The 19,057-nt window shown below is 48.6% G+C and overlaps 1 protein-coding gene across 1 annotated transcript in view; it reads right to left on the reverse strand.

Annotated features, from left to right (window-relative positions):
* LOC143942173 (Fc receptor-like B) overlaps positions 1–18,565 on the reverse strand; it is a 28,922-nt gene extending 10,357 nt beyond the window's left edge. The window contains exons 1-6 of the mRNA XM_077463431.1: positions 18,478–18,565; positions 17,638–17,658; positions 10,354–10,620; positions 10,001–10,270; positions 1,057–1,338; positions 630–911 (exon numbers count right to left, since the gene is read on the reverse strand). Coding sequence (XP_077319557.1) covers positions 630–911; positions 1,057–1,338; positions 10,001–10,270; positions 10,354–10,620; positions 17,638–17,658; positions 18,478–18,565 — 1,210 coding nt within the window. The remainder of the gene's footprint in view (positions 1–629; positions 912–1,056; positions 1,339–10,000; positions 10,271–10,353; positions 10,621–17,637; positions 17,659–18,477) is intronic.
* Positions 18,566–19,057: the final 492 nt, after the last annotated feature.

Genomic DNA, 19,057 nt, shown 5'->3' on the forward strand with positions numbered 1-19,057 from the left:
ACTGGTCGGGATCCGGATACTGTACACCTATACCAGTCCTTAAAAGGACCTTTGTGGACCTAATAGTAATAGCTAGTGATTAAACTGACTGTCCCTGCTTCACACAGCGCCCTGTCCCTACACTGACAAAAGACAGCTGAAGAATTGGTCAGCAGTGCACTCAGCAGTCAGCAGCAGCAGTGCACCAGAACCCTATATACTGTACACCTATACCAGTTCTTTTTGTGGACTTAATAGCTAACGATTTGTGTCACTACAGTCTGTCCCTGCTCCACACAGAAACCTCTCCCTCTACTGACAAAAGACAGAATGTAAAATGGCCGCCAGATCAGGTCTATTTATAAGGTAGGGGGAATGTCCAATTGTCCATGTGCTGAAATGTCTCAATTGGCTGTCCTGTACCCCATGATGGATGTGTCATGGGTCAAAGTTCTTCACAATGTAAACTGCCGTGAACAGCTCCAGAAGTCCACCGGTTTGGCGAATCACGAAGGAGCAAAATTTGCCACGAACCAACCGCCGGGCGAACCATAAGGCCATCTCTACTCAGGAGGTATTTATTTTCGATAAAGTGATATTAGAGACAGAACATGTACAGATGAGAGGCTAATTCAATTCTTCAAGCTCACCGTGTATCTGTATATAGAGTCCCTCACTTCTCTTCCTCACAGAGCCAGATCTCTTCCTCACTTCACAGGTATAATTCCCAGAATCCTCCAGCTGAGATGACGGCACTCTGTATGTATCAGATACATCGTATCCCCGCACAGTCCGTCCATCTCTGTAGAAGGCAAAGTGCAGCTCTGTGCCGCCTCTGAGCGAACCCAGTCTGGTGGCACATCTCACCGTCATCTCATCTCCTCCTATTACCCTGGACGGGGTCACTTTTATTTCTGGAGGAGAGAAGAGCTCTGGAAAAGGAAAGGATGACAATGATTGGTCAGTATGGATTCTATTCCCTCATCATGTGGCTTTCAGGGAATAAAGAAATTAATAGTGTATATAAGGCTAAAGTATTATTGGAACAACGCCATTCTTTTAGGTTTACATCCTCACCATATATCTGTATATAGAGCCCATCACTCATCTTCCTCACAGTGCCGGACGCCGTCCTCACTTCACAGGTATATTTCCCAGAATCCTCCAGCTGAGATGACGGCACTCTGTATGTATCAGATACATCGTATCCCCGCACAGTCCGTCCATCTCTGTAGAAGGCAAAGTGCAGCTCTGTGCCGCCTCTGAGCGGATCCCGTCTGGTGTCACATCTCACCGTCATCTCATTTCCTTCTATTATCCTGGACGGGGTCACTTCTATTTCAGGAGGAGAGAAGAGCTCTGGAAGAGGAAATTGTAAGAAATGATAAATTATGGGAATACATTATTTATTCTCTAAATGTTGATAATCACACAATGCTGTGCAATGGATGTAAAACAATTTCTATGCATGTTTTACTAATGCCTCGTACACACAATCAAACAATCCGGTGGAAAAGTCCGGCGGATAATCCCCCCGTGTGTATGCTCCGGCTGACTTTTTTTACCCAAAAGTCCAGTGGACTAAGAAAGTATTTTTGCACTCCAATCTGTCCGCCGGACTCGCATTTTGGCGGACAATCCAGCCGTGTTTGTGCCAGTCCGCCGTACTTTTGAAATGAACAGACTTTTCCCACCTGGAGAAAAGTCTGCACATTTTGAGCGCGTCTCCAGATAGCCCGGGCCAGCGAAGGAGGTTTCGCTGGCCCTGTCACCTGGTATGGACTTAAAGGGGAACCCCTACGCCGAAAAATCGGCGTGGGGGTCCCCCCTAGGTCCACATCAGACCCTTATCCAAGCACGCTACCCGGCCGGCCAAGAAAGGGGGTGGGGACAAGCGAGCCCCCCACCCCAAAGCACTTTGTCCCCATGTTGATGAGAACAAGGGCCTCTTCCCGACAACCCTGGCCGTTGGTTTCGGGGTCTGCAGGCAGGGGGCTTATCGGAATCCAGGAGCCCCCTTTAATAAGGGGGCCCCTGGATAGCGGCCCCCCACCCTATGTGAATGAGTATGGGGTACAATGTACCCTTACCCATTCACCTGTAAAAAACAGTTAAAAAAACACAACACACAAGGGTTAAAATTGTTTATTACACAGCTCCGGGGTCTTCTGTCCGTCTTCGGGGGTCTTATTACCGGACTCCTCCGCTACCTTCTGCTAGCTCTTCCGCTAGCGGAGGAGCCCGGCTTTCTTCTTCGCCGCAGCCCTCTTCTTCCGACTTCGGGGGTCTTGTTCCCCTCTTCGGGGGTCTTGTCCCCCTCTTCGGTTCATCTTGCCGGGCCACCGTGCCTTCTTCTAGCTTTTTTACAGGCGGTGGCCCGGTCTTCTGTCGCCGCTGTCGCTGCTGTCTCTGTCTTCTGTTCTTCTCTTCTTCTCTTCAGATGTTGCCTCGTCGCTGCCTCCGCTCACAATGGCAGGGATGCGGCACGCGGCGACTTATATAGGGACATCACCGGATGGTGTTCCCGCCCATTATGATGTCACAGTCCCAGCATCCTCTGGGACTGTGACATCATAATGGGTGGGGACATCATCCGGTGATGTCCCTATATAAGTCGCCGCGCCGCGTCCCTGCCATTGTGAGCGGAGGCAGTGACGATGCAACTTCTGAAGAGAAGAACAGAAGACGGCGACAGCGGCGAAAGAAGACCGGGCCACCGCCTGTAAAAGAGCTAGAAGAAGGCACGGTGGCCCGGCAAGAAGAACCGAAGAGGGGGACAAGGCCCCTGAAGGGGGGGACAAGACCTCCGAAGTCGGAAGAAGAGGGCGGTGGCGAAGAAGAAAGCCGGGCTCCTCCGCTAGTGAAAGAGCTAGCAGAAGATAGCGGAGGAGTCCGGCGAGAAGAACCCCGAAGAGGGACAGAAGACCCCCGGAGCTGTGCAATAAACTATTTTAACCCTTGTGTGTTGTGTTTTTTTTACTTTTTTCACAGGTGAATGGGTAGGGGTACATTGTACCCCATACTCATTCACATAGGGTGGGGGGCCGTTATCCGGGGGCCCCTTATTAAAGGGGGGGGCCACGTGGCCCCCCTTCCCCAAGGCATCCCCATGTTGAGGGCACGCGGCCTGGTACGGCTCATAAGGGGGGCGCTCGCTTGTCCCCGCCCCCTTTCCTGGCCGGCCGGGTAGCGTGTTTGGATAAGGGTCTGATGTGGACCTAGGGGGGACCCTCACGCCGATTTTTTGGCGTAGAGATTCCCCTTTAAGTCCATACCAGGTGATGGGGCCAGCGACGCCTCCTTCGCTAGCCCCGGCTACCTGGAGACGTGCTCAAAATGAGCGGATTTTCCTCCGCGTGTGTGTGGGCGAGTCCGTTCATTTCAAAAGTATGGAAGATAGTCCGGCGGACTTACTACGCCGTATTAGTCCACTGAAAAAGTGTCGTGTGTGGGCAAGTAGCTCGTTCGGAAAGTCCGGCAGACAGTCCGGCGAGAAGTCCGCCAGACTAAGTCCGCCGGATAGTCGGCTACGTGTGTACGCGGCATTAGTTGACCTGTTGTATCCACCACAATAATACACATCATTAGAGAACCCAGTAAGGGCAGCTTTGTCACAAGTCATTTATTCTATCTGTATGTATATTTGGATGGTGAGTGGTAAACCGAGACACGGGAGGAAGCCAACATAATCATACAAACTTCAATCGGTCAAGCTACGGAATAATAACTGGGCTCAGAGCTCCAGTGCTGCAAGGGAGTCCCCCTGTATAGAGTATTAAAGTGGTTGTAAACCCTTCCATATACCAGGTGAAGGGACTGGTCTCAGGTGATACACACACAAAACAAATACTCCTGCACAAGTTGTACTTGTTTATCTTGTTTATTTACGTGCACAGCGCTGGATCTAATGAGGGCTCAGGTAAGTAAAGGGGGGGCTGAGGGGGGGTGCTGACACCTAAACATTTTTTACCTTAATGCAAGGAATGACTTTACACTTTTTTCAACTCCTTTAAAGTGGTTGTAAACCCTCCCTCACATCTTTGTCCCATGTAAATCAGCATAAAAAAACCCTAATGAACACAGCTTGTAGCTATCTCCTTACTTGCTTAGTATTGTTGTAATCCTTTTTGTTCTTTAGAATGACATCACTGAGCATGCCTAGATTTCCCCTGATTCACAGCACACTTTTTTATGTGCTTATCTATCTGTTATCAGGACTTCCTACGGCACACAACACTGAACTCCCAGGAGGCTGCATAATCACTCAGAGCTCCTTTCTACACACCATGTGACCATGTGAAATCAAATGCAGTGTAAAGCAGGGCATGGAACAGAAATAACTGCAGTTTTATCAGCTGAAGCTGATAGGACTCACACATGCAAACACTAGATAATCAGCACAAGTAAATACTATGAAATAAACAAGTCAGCTATAAACAGGAAAGCAGGGTTGCCATAGAAACGTTGGATTGAGAAGGAGGCTTGGTTAATAGTACAGGAAGTGCTCAATGTAACGGCGGAAATACACTCCACTGTGGACTCAGAAAACAATACTTAAAGCGGAGGTCCACCCTAAAGTGGACCTTCTGCTCATCGGAACCCTCCCCCCCCTCCGGTGCCACAATCGGCACCTTTCAGGGGGGAGGGGGGTGCAGTTACCTGGATAATCCAGGTAACTGCACCCACTTCCGGGATAGCTCTCTGCGGAAAGGGGCTTAACTTACGCCCCTTTCCGCAAGTGCCCGCCCCTTCCCGCAAGTGCCCCGCTGCCTGCTGGGAAACACACAGATCCCAGAGGCAGCGGGGAGCGTCCTTATTGCACAGCGCGATTCGCGCATGCGCAGTAGGGAACCGGGAAATGAAGCCGAAAGGCTCCATTTCCTGATTCCCATACCCAAGATGGCGGCGGCAGGACCCGACAGACGACCTAGAGATCGGCTTCGGGTGCCGACATCGCGGGCGCGCTGGACAGGTAAGTGTCACTATTTTAAAAGTCAGCAGCTGCAGTATTTGTAGCTGCTGGCTTTAAAAAAAAAAAAAAAAACGCGGAGTCCCGGTGGACTCCCGCTTTAAGATGGTGCTGCCTAACCCCTGGAAACAAGTTTTTTTAAAGTTTCTTTAATCACTTCCCGACCAGCGCACGCCCATGTACGTCGGCAGAATGGCACGGGCAGGCATATTGGCGTACAGGTACGTCCAATTTTAAATGCCGCCCTGCCGTCGGGACCCCCGTGAGTCCGGTTGCGGGTCCCGCGGACTCGATCGCTCGCGGCCATAACCGCGATCGCCTCAAGGGGCGGCTGAACTGGGAGATGCCGTTGTTAACAGCATCTCCCCGTTCTGCCTAGCAACAAGTGATGCTGATCTCTGCTCCATGTGATTGGAGCAGAGATCAGTGTTCACTAAAAGAAAGCCCAGCCCCCAACAGTTAGTAACACGCCCCTAGGAACACTTAACCCCTACACTGCCACCCACTGGTTAACCCCTTCACTGCCAGTGTCATTTACACAGGAATCACTGCATTTGTATAGCACTGATTGCTGTATAAATGACAATGGTCCCAAAAATGTGTCAAAAACGTCCAATGGGTCCGCCATAATGTCGCAGTCACAATAAAAATCTCTGATCGCCACCATTTTTACCAAAAATACGTAGAAGAATACGTATCGGCCTAAACTGAGGAAAAAAAACATTTTTTTAATATATTTTTGGTCGTTATTATAACAAAAAGTAAAAAATAATGTGTTTTTTTTCAAAATTGACGCTCTATTTTTTGTTTATAGCGCAAAAAATAAAAACCGCAGGGGTGATCAAATACCACCAAAAGAAAGCTCTATTTGTAGGAAAAAAAGGACGTCAATTTTGTTTGGGAGCCACCTCGCACGACCGCGCAATTGTCAGTTAAAATGACGCAGTGCTGAATCGCAAAAAGTGGTCTGATCTTTGACCAGCAAAATGGTCCGGTCTGAAAGTGGTTAAACAGTAATTAATATGTGATTTGGGCTGGATTACAGTGACTACAATTTGATAATGACTTATTATAATGGACTAAATGAAAAGAAGCATCATAGTGGGAGAGTTTACTTCCTCTTTAAGGTTGTTTTTTATTTAATATTATTTTTTATTTTTTTTGGGGGGGGCGGTGAGGTTTGAGAAAAAAACAGCTATAAATGGCTCATGAGGGTTAGAGAAGCACCGTTAATATTTTCATGTAAACTTAAATAAAAAAAAGCTTAGGATTGTATCTCTTTCTAGGTGCACTTTTAGTGTATAAATACAACGCCATCTATCAGCGGAGATTTTCTGACGTGTAATGATCACATCAGCACTGACATCGTTTTGGATTTCAAAATAAATAAATTAACAGACTTAATAATGAATGAGGAGTAGGAAGGACGATGATTATGAGGACTAAGACAAAGGAAATTAAAAGAAAGAGAGAGGATTAGGATTTACACTAGTAGGGGACTAGTAGGGGATTTGGGGAGGGGGAGTTTACACTAGGAGGGGGGATTTGGGGGAGAGGATTTGTGTTAAGAGGGGGATTTGGGGGAGAGGATTTGTGCTAAGGGGGGGGGGGTTTGTGGGAGAGAATCAGTGCTAGGAGGGGGGATTTGGGAGAAAAGATGTGTGCGGGGGGATGTGGGGAAATGGATTTGTGCTGGGGGGGTTGTGGGAGAGGATTTGTGCTAGGAGGGGGGGATTTGGGATGAGAGGATTTGTGCTAGCAGGGGGGATTTGGGGGAGAGGATTTGTGCTAGGAGAGGGGGGATTTGGATTGGGTAATATTTGGGTTGAGCGTGTTGATTAGGGCTGTTTTTTTTGGGGGGGGGGGGATAACACATGGAGGGGTGAAGATTCAAGAAATGGGGGGTGATAATTAAAGTGATTCCAAAGCTTCATTTTTTTATGAAATAATAAACATGTTATACTTACCTGATCTGTAATAATCTCTCTCCTCATCTTCTTGGGTCCCCTGCTGGTGCTCTCGGCCAGTGGCGGCTGGTGAAGTTTTTGGATGGGGGGGCGCCAGACCCCGCCCATCATGACCCCGCCCATCATTTTGGCCCCTCCCACTTCTCATAAAACACGCCCCTTATGTAATCTGGGAAAAAAATTGGCGTGAGTTCCCCCCTCCGAGAGCATACCAGGCCCTTAGGTCTTGTATGGATTCCAAGGGGAACCCCCTACGCCGAAAAAACGGCGTGAGGGTCCCCCCCAGATCCACACCAGACCCTTATCCGAGCACGCTACCCGGCCGGCCAGGAAAGGGGGTGGGGACGAGCGGGCGCCCCCCCCCCCCTCCTGAGCCGTACCAGGCTGCGTGCCCTCAACATGGGGGGGTGCCTTGGGGGAGGGGGGCGTGTAGCCCCCCCACCCCAAAGCACCTTGTCCCCATGTTGATGAGGACAAGGGCCTCTTCCCGACAACCCTGGCCGTTGATTGTCGGGGTCTGCGGGCGGGGGGCTTATCGGAATCCGGGAGCCCCCTTTAATAAGGGGGCCCCGGATACCGGCCCCCCACCCTATGTGAATGAGTATGGGGTACAATGTACCCCTACCCATTCACCTGTGAAAAAAAGTACAAAAAAAACACAACACAGGGTTAAAATATTTTATTGCACAGCTCCGGGGGTCTTCCATCTTCGGGGGTCTTCTCGCCGGACTCCTCCGCTATCTTCTTGTAGCTCTTTTGCTAGCGGAGGTGTCCGGCTTCCTTCCTCGCCGCCGGCCTCTTCTTCCGACTTCGGGGGTCTTCTCCCCCTCTTCGGTTCTTCTGCCGGGCCACCGTGCCTTCTTATAGCTCTTTTACAGGCGGTGGCCCGGTCTTCTGTCGCCGTCGCCGCCGCCTCCGCCGCCTCCGCCGCTGCCGCCGCTGCCCGTTCTTCTTCTTCTTCTTCTTCTCCTTCTTCTCCAGGAGATGTTGCCTCGACGATCTCCCTGGCCGGAATGCCAGGGACGCGGTGCGCTGCCACTTATATAGGGACAATGGGGCGGTGTCACATGGGTTGATGTCACATGGGTTGGTCACATGGGTTGATGTCACATGGCGACTGTGACATCAACCCATGTGACCAACCCATGTGACATCAACCCATGTGACACCGCCCCATTGTCCCTATATAAGTGGCAGTGCAGCGCGTCCCTGGCATTCTGGCCAGGGAGATCGTCGAGGCAACATCTCCTGGAGAAGAAGGAGAAGAAGAAGAAGAAGAAGAAGAACGGGCGGCGGCGGCGGCGACAGAAGACCGGGGCCACCGCCTGTAAAAGAGCTATAAGAAGGCGCGGTAGCCCGGCAGAAGAACCGAAGAGGGGGACAAGACCCCCGAAGTCCGAAGAAGAGGCCGGCGGCGAGGAAGAAAGCCGGACTCCTCCGCTAGCAAAAGAGCTACAAGAAGATAGCGGAGGAGTCCGGCGAGAAGACCCCCGAAGACGGAAGACCCCCGGAGCTGTGCAATAAAATATTTTAACCCTGTGTTGTGTTTTTTTTTGTACTTTTTTTCACAGGTGAATGGGTAGGGGTACATTGTACCCCATACTCATTCACATAGGGTGGGGGGCCGGTATCCGGGGCCCCCTTATTAAAGGGGGCTCCCGGATTCTGATAAGCTCCCCGCCCGCAGACCCCGACAACCAACGGCCAGGGTTGTCGGGAAGAGGCCCTTGTCCTCATCAACATGGGGACAAGGTGCTTTGGGGTGGGGGGGCCGCACGCCCCCCTCCCCCAAGGCACCCCCCCATGTTGAGGCCTGGTACGGCTCAGGAGGGGGGGCGCCCGCTCGTCCCCACCCCCTTTCCTGGCCGGCCAGGTAGCGTGCTCGGATAAGGGTCTGGTGTGGATCTGGGGGGGAACCCCCATGCCGTTTTTTCGGCGTAGGGGGTTCCCCTTGGAATCCATACCAGACCTAAGGGCCTGGTATGCTCTCGGAGGGGGAACCCATGTCAAATTTTTTTTCAGAAATTTGGCGTGGAGTTCCCCCTTCAGAGCTCATTCTCTGATTGGCCACGGCAAAAGTCGCCTGGCCTGGGGAAACCTTTCTGGCTGTGAAAGCTTTTTGCATTCATTCAGCTAAATGCATGAACATTCTCCATAAAGTAGAAGCTAGAAAGCCTTTATGCGGTGACTCACCTCTCACTGTCTGGCAGCTCCGCTCGGGCTGAGGAACGGAGCTGCCTACGTCACTTCCGGGTTTCGTGAAGCAGCCGAAAGCCGGAAGTGACTGCCTGTCTAAGAATGACAATGCTCCCACCCGTAGAATCACAGTGATTTTATGGGCGGAAGCTAGTCGGCGTTCTGCAGTGCGCCGCAAGGCGGGTTTTTAACCCGCAAATGAAGCGCCATGGATGCAATCTTGTGATTGCATCGACGTGGCGCTTCTCATAGTGCACTGTGACCGGCGCCACAGTACACTGTGTTAAATTGTTAAATGACATTTTTTTTTTTTTTTTTTAAATGTCTTAAAGGGCCCGTTTTTATTTTTTTTTGTGTTTTTTTTTACTTTTTTTATTTTTTTTTAACTTTTTTTTTTTTTACACCTAGGGAGAGGGGGGGGGGGGCGGCGCCCGGGCGCCCCCTATGGGCGGGCCGCCACTGCTCTCAGCTCCTCCTCCCTTCTGAGTACCCCCATAACAAGCTTTGTACTATGGAGGGGTTCATGTGATTACACCCCCACTGTCCATAGACACACACCCCACTCCCTCCTCACAGAATTGGATTGGCTGCAGCAGGAGCCAATGTCTGCCTCTGTGTCCTGTGATTGGAGGAAGAGAGGGGAGAGGGGTGCTGGTGGGGTCAGTGCTGGATAGAGAGAGGTGACAGGTAAGTGTTGGGGGGAAGCACAGAAGGGAACGTTCTTTTACCTGAATGCCGAGAATGGAAATCTTTAGTCTTTACAACCAATTTTCTTCTTTTTATTTCTGCAACAGAATCACTTCACAGATCATATTATTTATGGGAGTTCACCTTCCTCTGGATCTAATAATATTTCTAAGAATACAGTTTATATACGACATTCATTTACCTTTCACAGAGATAAAGGATTCATCTGAGCGCTCTATTCCATATCTACGATCATAGCGGTGTATTTGTTTAGTACATTTGTACCGTCCAGACTGACTCCTCGTTATATTAGGAATATGGAATGTGGAGTCGGATTCTGATGGTTTTATCTCCTGATCATCCTTGTAGAATTTTGTGTTTGTTGAATTATAAAATCTCCGATGATGACATCTCAGAGTCAGGGGGTCTCCTTCATAGATGGCAGATGGAGGTCTCTGCAGGATGACATGATCTGAAATGTAATAAAATGATACTTTAGGTTGTTCTATTCACACCCAACAATCTGTAATGATGGAGATGAGATGGACGACTCACTATATGTAACATTTAGGAAGACGGGATCACTGATATCACCACCGATGGTCCGGCACTGGTAATCTCCACTGTCCCGTCCTACTGAAGATCCAATGATATGAAGTCTCTGTTGAACTCCAGGTATTGGTCTCTTATCTTTGTACCAGTGATAGGTCCGGGGCTCCTCTGGTACAGTAGACGGCACATCACATGTTAGGGTCACACTGTCACCTCTTAGTATATTCCCCCAGTTGGGTGTGAAGGTCACCACAGGTTTGATGGCCCCTCCTATACAAGAAACAGTGTGCAGCAAAACACAGAGAGGTGAACACATCTTGTATAAGAAAAATACATTCTCTATAGAAATGGGAATGTTTATAGTCCTGGGCACAGAGATTTCCCCACACGATGGAAAATCTTTATTTTAAACAATGAAAACTTCTCCTCTTAAAGTGATATTAAAGGCATATGGGGGCATCCAAGCAGGCCCATTCTCAAGCCATTGTTCTGTGTCCATTCACACACGTAACGCAGCTCTACCCCACCCCCACCCCTCATTGGCTCATTGGCTATGACTGACAGTAACAAGAGCAAATGGCTCAGCCAATGAGGAAGAAGAGACCAGCTGCTCTCATGTACATCGCTGGATCAGGATAGAGTATTGTAGGTCTGATGGGAGAGGGGAGGGGGGGGCTGCTGCACGCTGAAAGTTTTTTAAGTTCATGCATAGAAGGCATTAAGGTAAAAAACCTTGAGGGTTAACTTTCCCTGCCTGAGCCATTTAAAAAAAAAAAGCTGACACCTAAACATTGTATTACCTTAATGCAAGGAATGCTTTAAGGTAAAAAAAGTTTAGCCTTTACAACTAGTGATGGACGAACTTTTGACGGGACGTTTCATGAACCGCGAATGCGGCCAAAAGTTTGCGAACCGCAAAGTTTGCAGCGGACCCCATTGACTTTAATGGCAGGCGGCACTGACATAACAAGAGTATTAAATGAATCTGGGATCGACAACGACAAGCATTCTTTTTTTATCTGTGAAATTTTGACAATTCAGGAGTGCATGAAGGCCATGGAGGAGATGCAAGGTCAGGGCAGGCTATGAAGGAGGTGCAGGGGATGATCAGTGCCAGAGTCAGGTCAGCCCCATCATGAGCCAGTGTCCCAATGTGCCAACCTGTGCTTGAGATCCTGACCCCTCCCTCTGCTCGGCCCTTACCCCCACCTATGCAGGGCTCCACTGCAGTGGTCCAGAGGTGCCAGTCCAGTGTTGATCCTCAACCATGGTGCTGGCACTGCCTGCTGATTGGCTTCTCCACTGCTATCTCCCTCATTGTCTGAAACCAGCACCATGATAAAGATTGAGCACTGACACCAGCACCGTGATAGAGAGCACTGACACCTGCACCGAGATAGAGAGCACTGACACCAGCACCATGATAGAGAGCACTGACACCAGCACTGAGATAGAGAGCACTGACACCACACCAGCACCATGACAGAGAGCACTGATACCAGCACTGAGATAGAGAGCACTGACACCACACCAGCACCGTGATAGAGAGCACTGACACTGGCACCGTGATAGAGAGCACTGAGACCACACCAGCACAGAGATAGAGGGCACTGACACCACACCAACACAGAGATAGAGAGCACTGACACTACACCAGCACCGTGATAGAGAGCACTGACACCAGCACCGTGCTAGAGAGCTCTGACACCACACCAGCACCGAGACAGAGAGCACTGACACCACACCAGCACTGTGATAGAGAGCACTGACACCAGCACCATGATAGAGAGCGCTGAGACCACACCAGCACCAAGATAGAGAACACTGACACCACACTAGCACCGAGATAGAGAGCACTGACACCACACCAGCACCATCATAGAGAGCACTGACACCAGCACCATGATAGAGAGCACTGAGACCACACCAGCACCGAGATAGAGAGCACTGACACCACACCAGCACCGTGATAGAGAGCACTGACACCAGCACCGTAATAGAGAGCACTGAGACCACATCAGCACCGAGATAGAGAGCACTGACACCACACCAGCACCATGATAGAGAATACTGAGACCACACCAGCACTGAGATAGAGGGCACTGACACCACACCAGCACCGGGATAGAGAGCACTGACACCAGCACCGTGATAGAGAGCACTGACACCACACCAGCACCGAGATAGAGAGCACTGACATCACACCAGCACCGAGATAGAGAGCACTGACATCACACCAGCACCGAAATAGAGAGCACTGACACCAGCACCGAGATAGAGAGAGAGCACTGACACCAGCACCGAGATAGAGAGAGAGCACTGACACCAGCACCAAGATAGAGAGCACTGACAGCAGCACTGATACCAGCAACTGATGATGATCCCCATCCACGCACAACAACAGGGATCCCAGAAAGGTTTAAAGCATGCTCTTCTTGCTCCTCCTTATCCGCCCCAGCACCATCCTCCTCTGACTCCTCCTCAGACTCCTGTTGATGACTTGTCTCAGATAGAGTAGCTCCTCCTGGGAATTCATCCAGCATTGCGACTGTCTCATCTTTCTGCCCCTGCTCCTCCACGGCTTGATCAATGACACGACGCAATGCACGCTCCATAAAGAAAGCATAAGGTATGATGTCACTGATGGTGCCATGGCTGCTACTGACCAGTTTGGTGATCTCATCAAATGGCCACAGAAGTCTGCATGCATTGCGCATGAGCAGCCACTGGTGCAGTGAAAAAAGAAAAAGCTCCCCAGAACCTGTTCTGCCGCACAGTTCGTACAGGTAGTCGTTAACTGCACATTTCTGCTGGAGCAGCCTATCAAGCATATAGAAGGTTGAGTTCCATCATGTCGGGCAATTGCAAATAAGACGCCTGACCGGCAGATTGTGTCGCCGCTGAATGTCAGCAAGGCGAGCCATGGCCGTGTAAGATCTTCTGAAATGGGCCAAGATTTTCCTTGCCTGCCGCAAGATGTCCTGGACCCCAGGGTATTTGACAATGAATCACCTGCACGACCACGTTTAAGACGTGTGCCATGCATGGCATGTGCGTAATTTTGCCCTGTTTCAATGCGCTAAGCAGATTGGCACCGTTGTCACACACCACTTTACCAACTGTAAAATTTAGTGGTGTTAGCCACTCATCTGCCTGTGAACGCAAAGCTGAAAGGAGTGCAGGGCCAGTGTGACTCTTGGCTTCCAGGCACAACAGACGCAGCACAGCATGGCAACGTCTCACCTGGCATGTCGAATAGGTTCTGGGGAGCTTGGGCAGCGCAGCAGAAGAGACGCTAGCAGCAGAAAGGAGGAGTCAGCCGAGTAGGAGAGGGAGGAGGATGGAGTAGGAGGAGGAGAATAAGAGCCAGGCCTGCATGCAATCTGTGGCGGTAAAACCAAATCTACATGGGTGCCACAGGTTACATGCTTGACGGCCGTCAGAAGGTTCACCCAGTGGGCAGTAAAAGCTATATACCTTCCCTGCCCGTGTTTGCTAGACCACATGTCTGTGGTCAGATGTATCTTGGCACCGATACTTGCTGCTGCACATGGCCATATAGCTCTGGGAATCCCTTCTGTGAGAAATACTTCCTTCCTGGGACCTTCCATTGTGGTGTTCCAATAGCCACAAATTTTCGAAATGCCTCCAAGTCCACCAGTTTATATGGCAGTAGTTGGCGGGCTATCAGTTCTGACAAGCCAGTCGTCGACCGTTGGGCAAGAGGGTTATCCGGCATCATCATTTTTTTACGCTCGAACATTTGGCCCACGGAAGACTGCCTTTTTGCAGAAAAACATGATGATGGCATGATGGAGGGGGAAGTGGAGGACAATTGTGAGGAGAGAGGAGAAGTAGAAGACGAGGCTGGATGGTGAGAGCCTGGAGTGTGGCTTTGTGGGTTCCATTGCTCCCACTGGGCTCGGTGATGGCAGCTCATGTGCCTTCTTAAGGCTGTCATCCCTAGGTGAGTGTTGGGCTTACCCCGACTTATGCGTTGACTGCAAAGGCTGCAGATGGCAACACTATTGTCAGCAGCAGACACGTTAAAAAAAGCCCACACTGTGGAGCCATGTGCTGGCATCCTGGGAGTGCCAGATGTGACCATACATGGTTGATGCCTTGCTCCTGATACATTAGCAGTCTGCTTTGTGCCTCCTATGCAATCTAAGTTCTGCCTGCTTCTCCTCCCTATCTGCTGGTCCATATCTCCCTCTGAACTCCCCTCCTCTTCCTCTCTTGTGGGCTCCCATGTGACATCACTAGACACGTCATCATCGACGTCACCTTCCCCACCGCCATAATTAGAGATCTCAGAGTAGACAGCAACACCAGGGACCAACCTCCTCCTTGGGCTGATCTGGGTACCTCCTCTTCCTGATCCAATGCCAAGAGTGGCTGCGCATCGGCAATGTCTTGTGACATTGCAATGTCTTGTGATGGATCGAAAAATAATTCCTGTGACTCAAGTGGAAGGTATATGGTGGTTGTGGTGTTGGTGTCTTTGGGGGTGCACACAGCAGAGAGTGAAGAAGAGGGTGCAGACCGAGAGGATGAGGAGGGTGCAGAAGAGTAAGGCTGAGTGAGCCACTCAACCAAGTCTGGTGTGTCCTTTGACGTAATTGCACGCACCTTCTGCAATTTGCCACTTTGCCTCAAGACTGTTGCTCCTGCCCTACCCCTACCACCCTTGCGGAAGGGCCTGCCTCTTCCTCGGCCTGTCATTTTTTAAATTACCCTGTGAAAAAAAGTCTCTAGAGAAGTGCAGTATGCATATGGAAGAAGGTATATAAAACCCCGCTTCAATCTGTCGTTTTGGGGGCCACTGGTCTATCACACCAGTTATAATACTTTTTTTAATTGCGTTTGTCACTCTTTGTAGTATCGCTGCTGAACTGCTCAGCAGTCACAATGCTGCACAGTGAAAATGCACTATACTATGCTTTCTATATGTGCAAGTATTTTATACATGTATTACACCACTATATACTGCACACCAAATAGTACACCTATACCAGTCCTTAAAAGGACCTTTGTGGACCTAATAGTAGCTAGCTAGTAGCTAGTGAATTGCAGACTGTCCCTGCTCCAAAAACCAAACTGTCCTTCCCTACACTGAGAAACAACAGCTGCAGAATCGGTCAGCAGCACCGCATGCAGTGCACTATAATATGCTTTCTATATTTGAAAGAAAGTATATTATACGTGTACAACGCTATATACTGTAAACCTATGAAAGGACCTTTGTGGACCTAGTAGCTAAGACAAGACAGCTGCAGAATCGGGCAGCAATCAGCTCAGCAGCACAGCAGTCAAGTAGAATATGCTTTCTATATTTGAAAGAAAGTATATTATACGTGTACAACCCTATATACTGTACACCTATAAAAGGACCTTTGTGGACCTAGTAGCTAGTGATTTGCAGACTGTCCCTGCTCAGAACACCAAACTGTCCCTCGGTCCCTGCACTGATAAAAGACAGCTGCAGAATCGGGCAGCACTCAGCAGCACAGCAGTCAGCAGTTCACCATAATATACTTTGTATATTTGAAAGAAAGTATATTATACGTGTACAACCCTATATACTGTACACCTATACCAGTCCTTAAAAGGACCTTTGTGAACCTAATAGTAATAGCTAGTGATTAAACTGACTGTCCCTGCTCCACACAGCGTCCTGTCCCTACACTAACAAAAGACAGCTTCAGAATCGGTCAGCAGTGCACTCAGCAATCAGCAGCACAGCAGTCAGCAGCAGTGCACCAGAACCATATATACTGTACACCTATACCAGTCCTTAAAAGGACTTTTGTGGACCTAATAGCTAGCGATTTGTGTCACTACAGTCTGTCCCTGCTCCACACAGCAACCTCTGCCTACACTGACAAAAGACAGAATGTAAAATGGCCGCCAGATCAGGTCTATTTACAAGGTAGGGGGAATGTCCAATTGTCCATGTGCTGAAATGTCTCAATTGGCTGTCCTGTACCCCATGATGTATGTGTCATGGGACAATGTAAACAAATATGGCCGCCGCGAACAGCGCCAGAAGTCCGCTGGTTTGGCGAATCGCGAACAAGCAAAATTTGACGCGAACCGCAAGGCCATCTCTACTTACAACCACTTTAAAAAAAAAGGTTATCCTAACCTTTCATATTCCTGATATGTGTCTGCTGTACCATGTACTTGTATGAGGAAGTCTCCTGCTCCCTTTGTATTGCTTTCTGTATGCGAAATCCCTGGTGACCCTACCAGTCCCTCTGCTTTCCTATAACAAACTAAACACACTAAACAGGAGAGCACAGCATGGTCAGTTCCCTAGCCGTGTTGGGAACCAGTGGCAGTTGGCAGTATATTTTTTTTGGGGGGCACAAACCATGCATTCATATCCAACCCCCCCAGTCGATCAGTCATCAGCCCCACAGTTACCCAATCTAGGTCGCAGGCAGCGCCATCTCTGAGTGGCAGGCAGTGAGTTCCACTGTGTCTCCTCCTCTTAATAGGCGGCCATTAGGATCACTTCTCCTCTCAGCCAGTTGGGTGACAGGTCTCAAGGCCCGTAACCTGATTGGCCAGGAGGTGAATCAGGAAGACAATAATGAATATTAATTTTCAAATGTCACACAACTGGTTGGGCTCGGGGCACAGGGCTCTGCACCCCAAGCCCATCCTTTTTTGAAGCCTATTAGAGCCTCAGGCTCTAATCATGTAATTCCAAAAAAAAAAACCCTGATTGGAATCCATGCGTCCGGTGCCCTGCATGTAGATTAGGGGCTGGGCCCATGTTCCCTGTATGGATGGGCCACCACTACTGGAATCTCAGCCTGCTCTGGGTTAGGGGGTGACGTCACATCCGGTTGAGCACATAACAAGTCTCTGGAGAGGACGGCGGGGCGGTTTCTCTACACACATAGAGAATGATTGGGCCGGTTGAGCTGACTGTGGCTGCATACAGGCCGATCGAGCTGATGCTGGTCTGGGCACTTTAGAAATTCTATCAAATTTGAACTTTAAAAAATTTTGCTGAATTTAAGTTAAACCCAAATTAAAATCTCAGCACTGTAGACCTTCCCAACAAGCATTTCTGTGATATATTCAAACAAAAGTTTAATTATAATTGTGTGCAAATTTTGGCTAACCCGCGCTGATTTTGAAAAGACTTCTAGAAAATGGTAATCAATGACCCAAACCCCTTCACAAAGATTTCTCAGAAAATTTTAGGCTCACATGGATATTTTTTTATATTATTAGTCATATTTATGGTATCAGTTTTAGTTCTGTACTCACCAGATTTTCCCATGTTTAAAGCTGAAAATAAAAAATACACGATTTAGAAAATATTATGTACAGTACATGTCATTATGTGTTTTTGTCATTTTGTTCTCTTCCAATTTCAGTGAAAATGTATACAATTCTAACAAGGATATTGTTATGATCCCGATTTTCTCAAGTCAAAACAAGATTGGAACTGTCACTCTTTCTTCACAAATACAATTTAAAAAACTAAAGCATGGTTTGGTGAGGTTGGATTAAGCAATCAGACCTTATGTAGCCACTCCACAATAGTGTAGGCATCAACTGCCCTCATACCCACCCCATAAGCCCCCTTATAACAGTGATCGGGCATATTACCCTTCAGATCCTTCCATTCTTCCATCGTAACCTTCTTACCAAGACTCGTCTTTTATGCCTTATGCATCCACCATCCAACCCACCACCATCACTTATATGAAGCTCTTTTTTTATCATCGACTTATAGCTTATGTATTCACCTTGTCCCCAAACCAGGCACCCTCATTCAGCACCCCTATGGAGGGAATCAGACCCCCACCCCTCAAAAGCTGTATAAGATACAAGGCTGGGATCTAAGAATGAGGAAGAAGAATGAGGACACATACCCCTATGATTGGGACCCTTCCAGCCTGTGTGACAAGACCACGAACAGAGCTTACAATCAATACTTATAAAGCAGCACTAGTCAACAGATGCAAATATAATAAGTGTATCTTATGTAGAGACTCTAACAGGTTCAAAGAAATGAGATGATTTGTGTATTCCACATAATCTCAAAGAAAAGACACTCAACCAATACTCAGATAATGTAAATAATCAAAAACATCTACTTACACAGGAACACGATGGCGAGGAAGACAGACATGGTAGCTGGGACTTGGAAGTTGTGACGGTCTTTCTGAGAATCAGAGGTTTTGACCATCTTCTAACTTCCTGAGCTTTATTTATAGACATTTTACCAGTTAAAAACAAATTTCATGAGAACGAAGTACGTGGAATAACTATAGTCATCAGATGTCATTTCTGGTTTATTTTATATGAAAGTCTAAAAAAAAACTCATAATACATTTTAGGGAGGACAATGCTGGCCTTGTACCCGGTAGAGTTGGGCTGAACACCCCCTTGTTCGGTTCACACCAAAACTCCCGAACAGAAAAAAGTTCTGACCTGAACAGCAAACCCTATTAAAGTCTATGAGACCCGAACTTAAAAATCAAAAGTCCCCATTTTCAAAGAGTATATGCATGTAATTGGCCATAAAAAGGGGCATGGGGGCCTGGGTACTGCCCTGGGGGACATGTATCAATGCAAATTTTAATGAGGAGAAATTATTTTAATGATGCTTAAAGTGCAACAATAAAACAAAGAAAAAATCCTTTAAATATAGTGTCTTCGGGGTCCCCTTAGTCTGCCT

Source organism: Lithobates pipiens, unplaced genomic scaffold (genome assembly GCF_037356315.1).
Source record: "Lithobates pipiens isolate NorthernLeopardFrog02 unplaced genomic scaffold, aLitPip1_a1.2 Scaffold_30, whole genome shotgun sequence".
NCBI classification, from domain to species: Eukaryota; Metazoa; Chordata; class Amphibia; order Anura; family Ranidae; genus Lithobates; species Lithobates pipiens.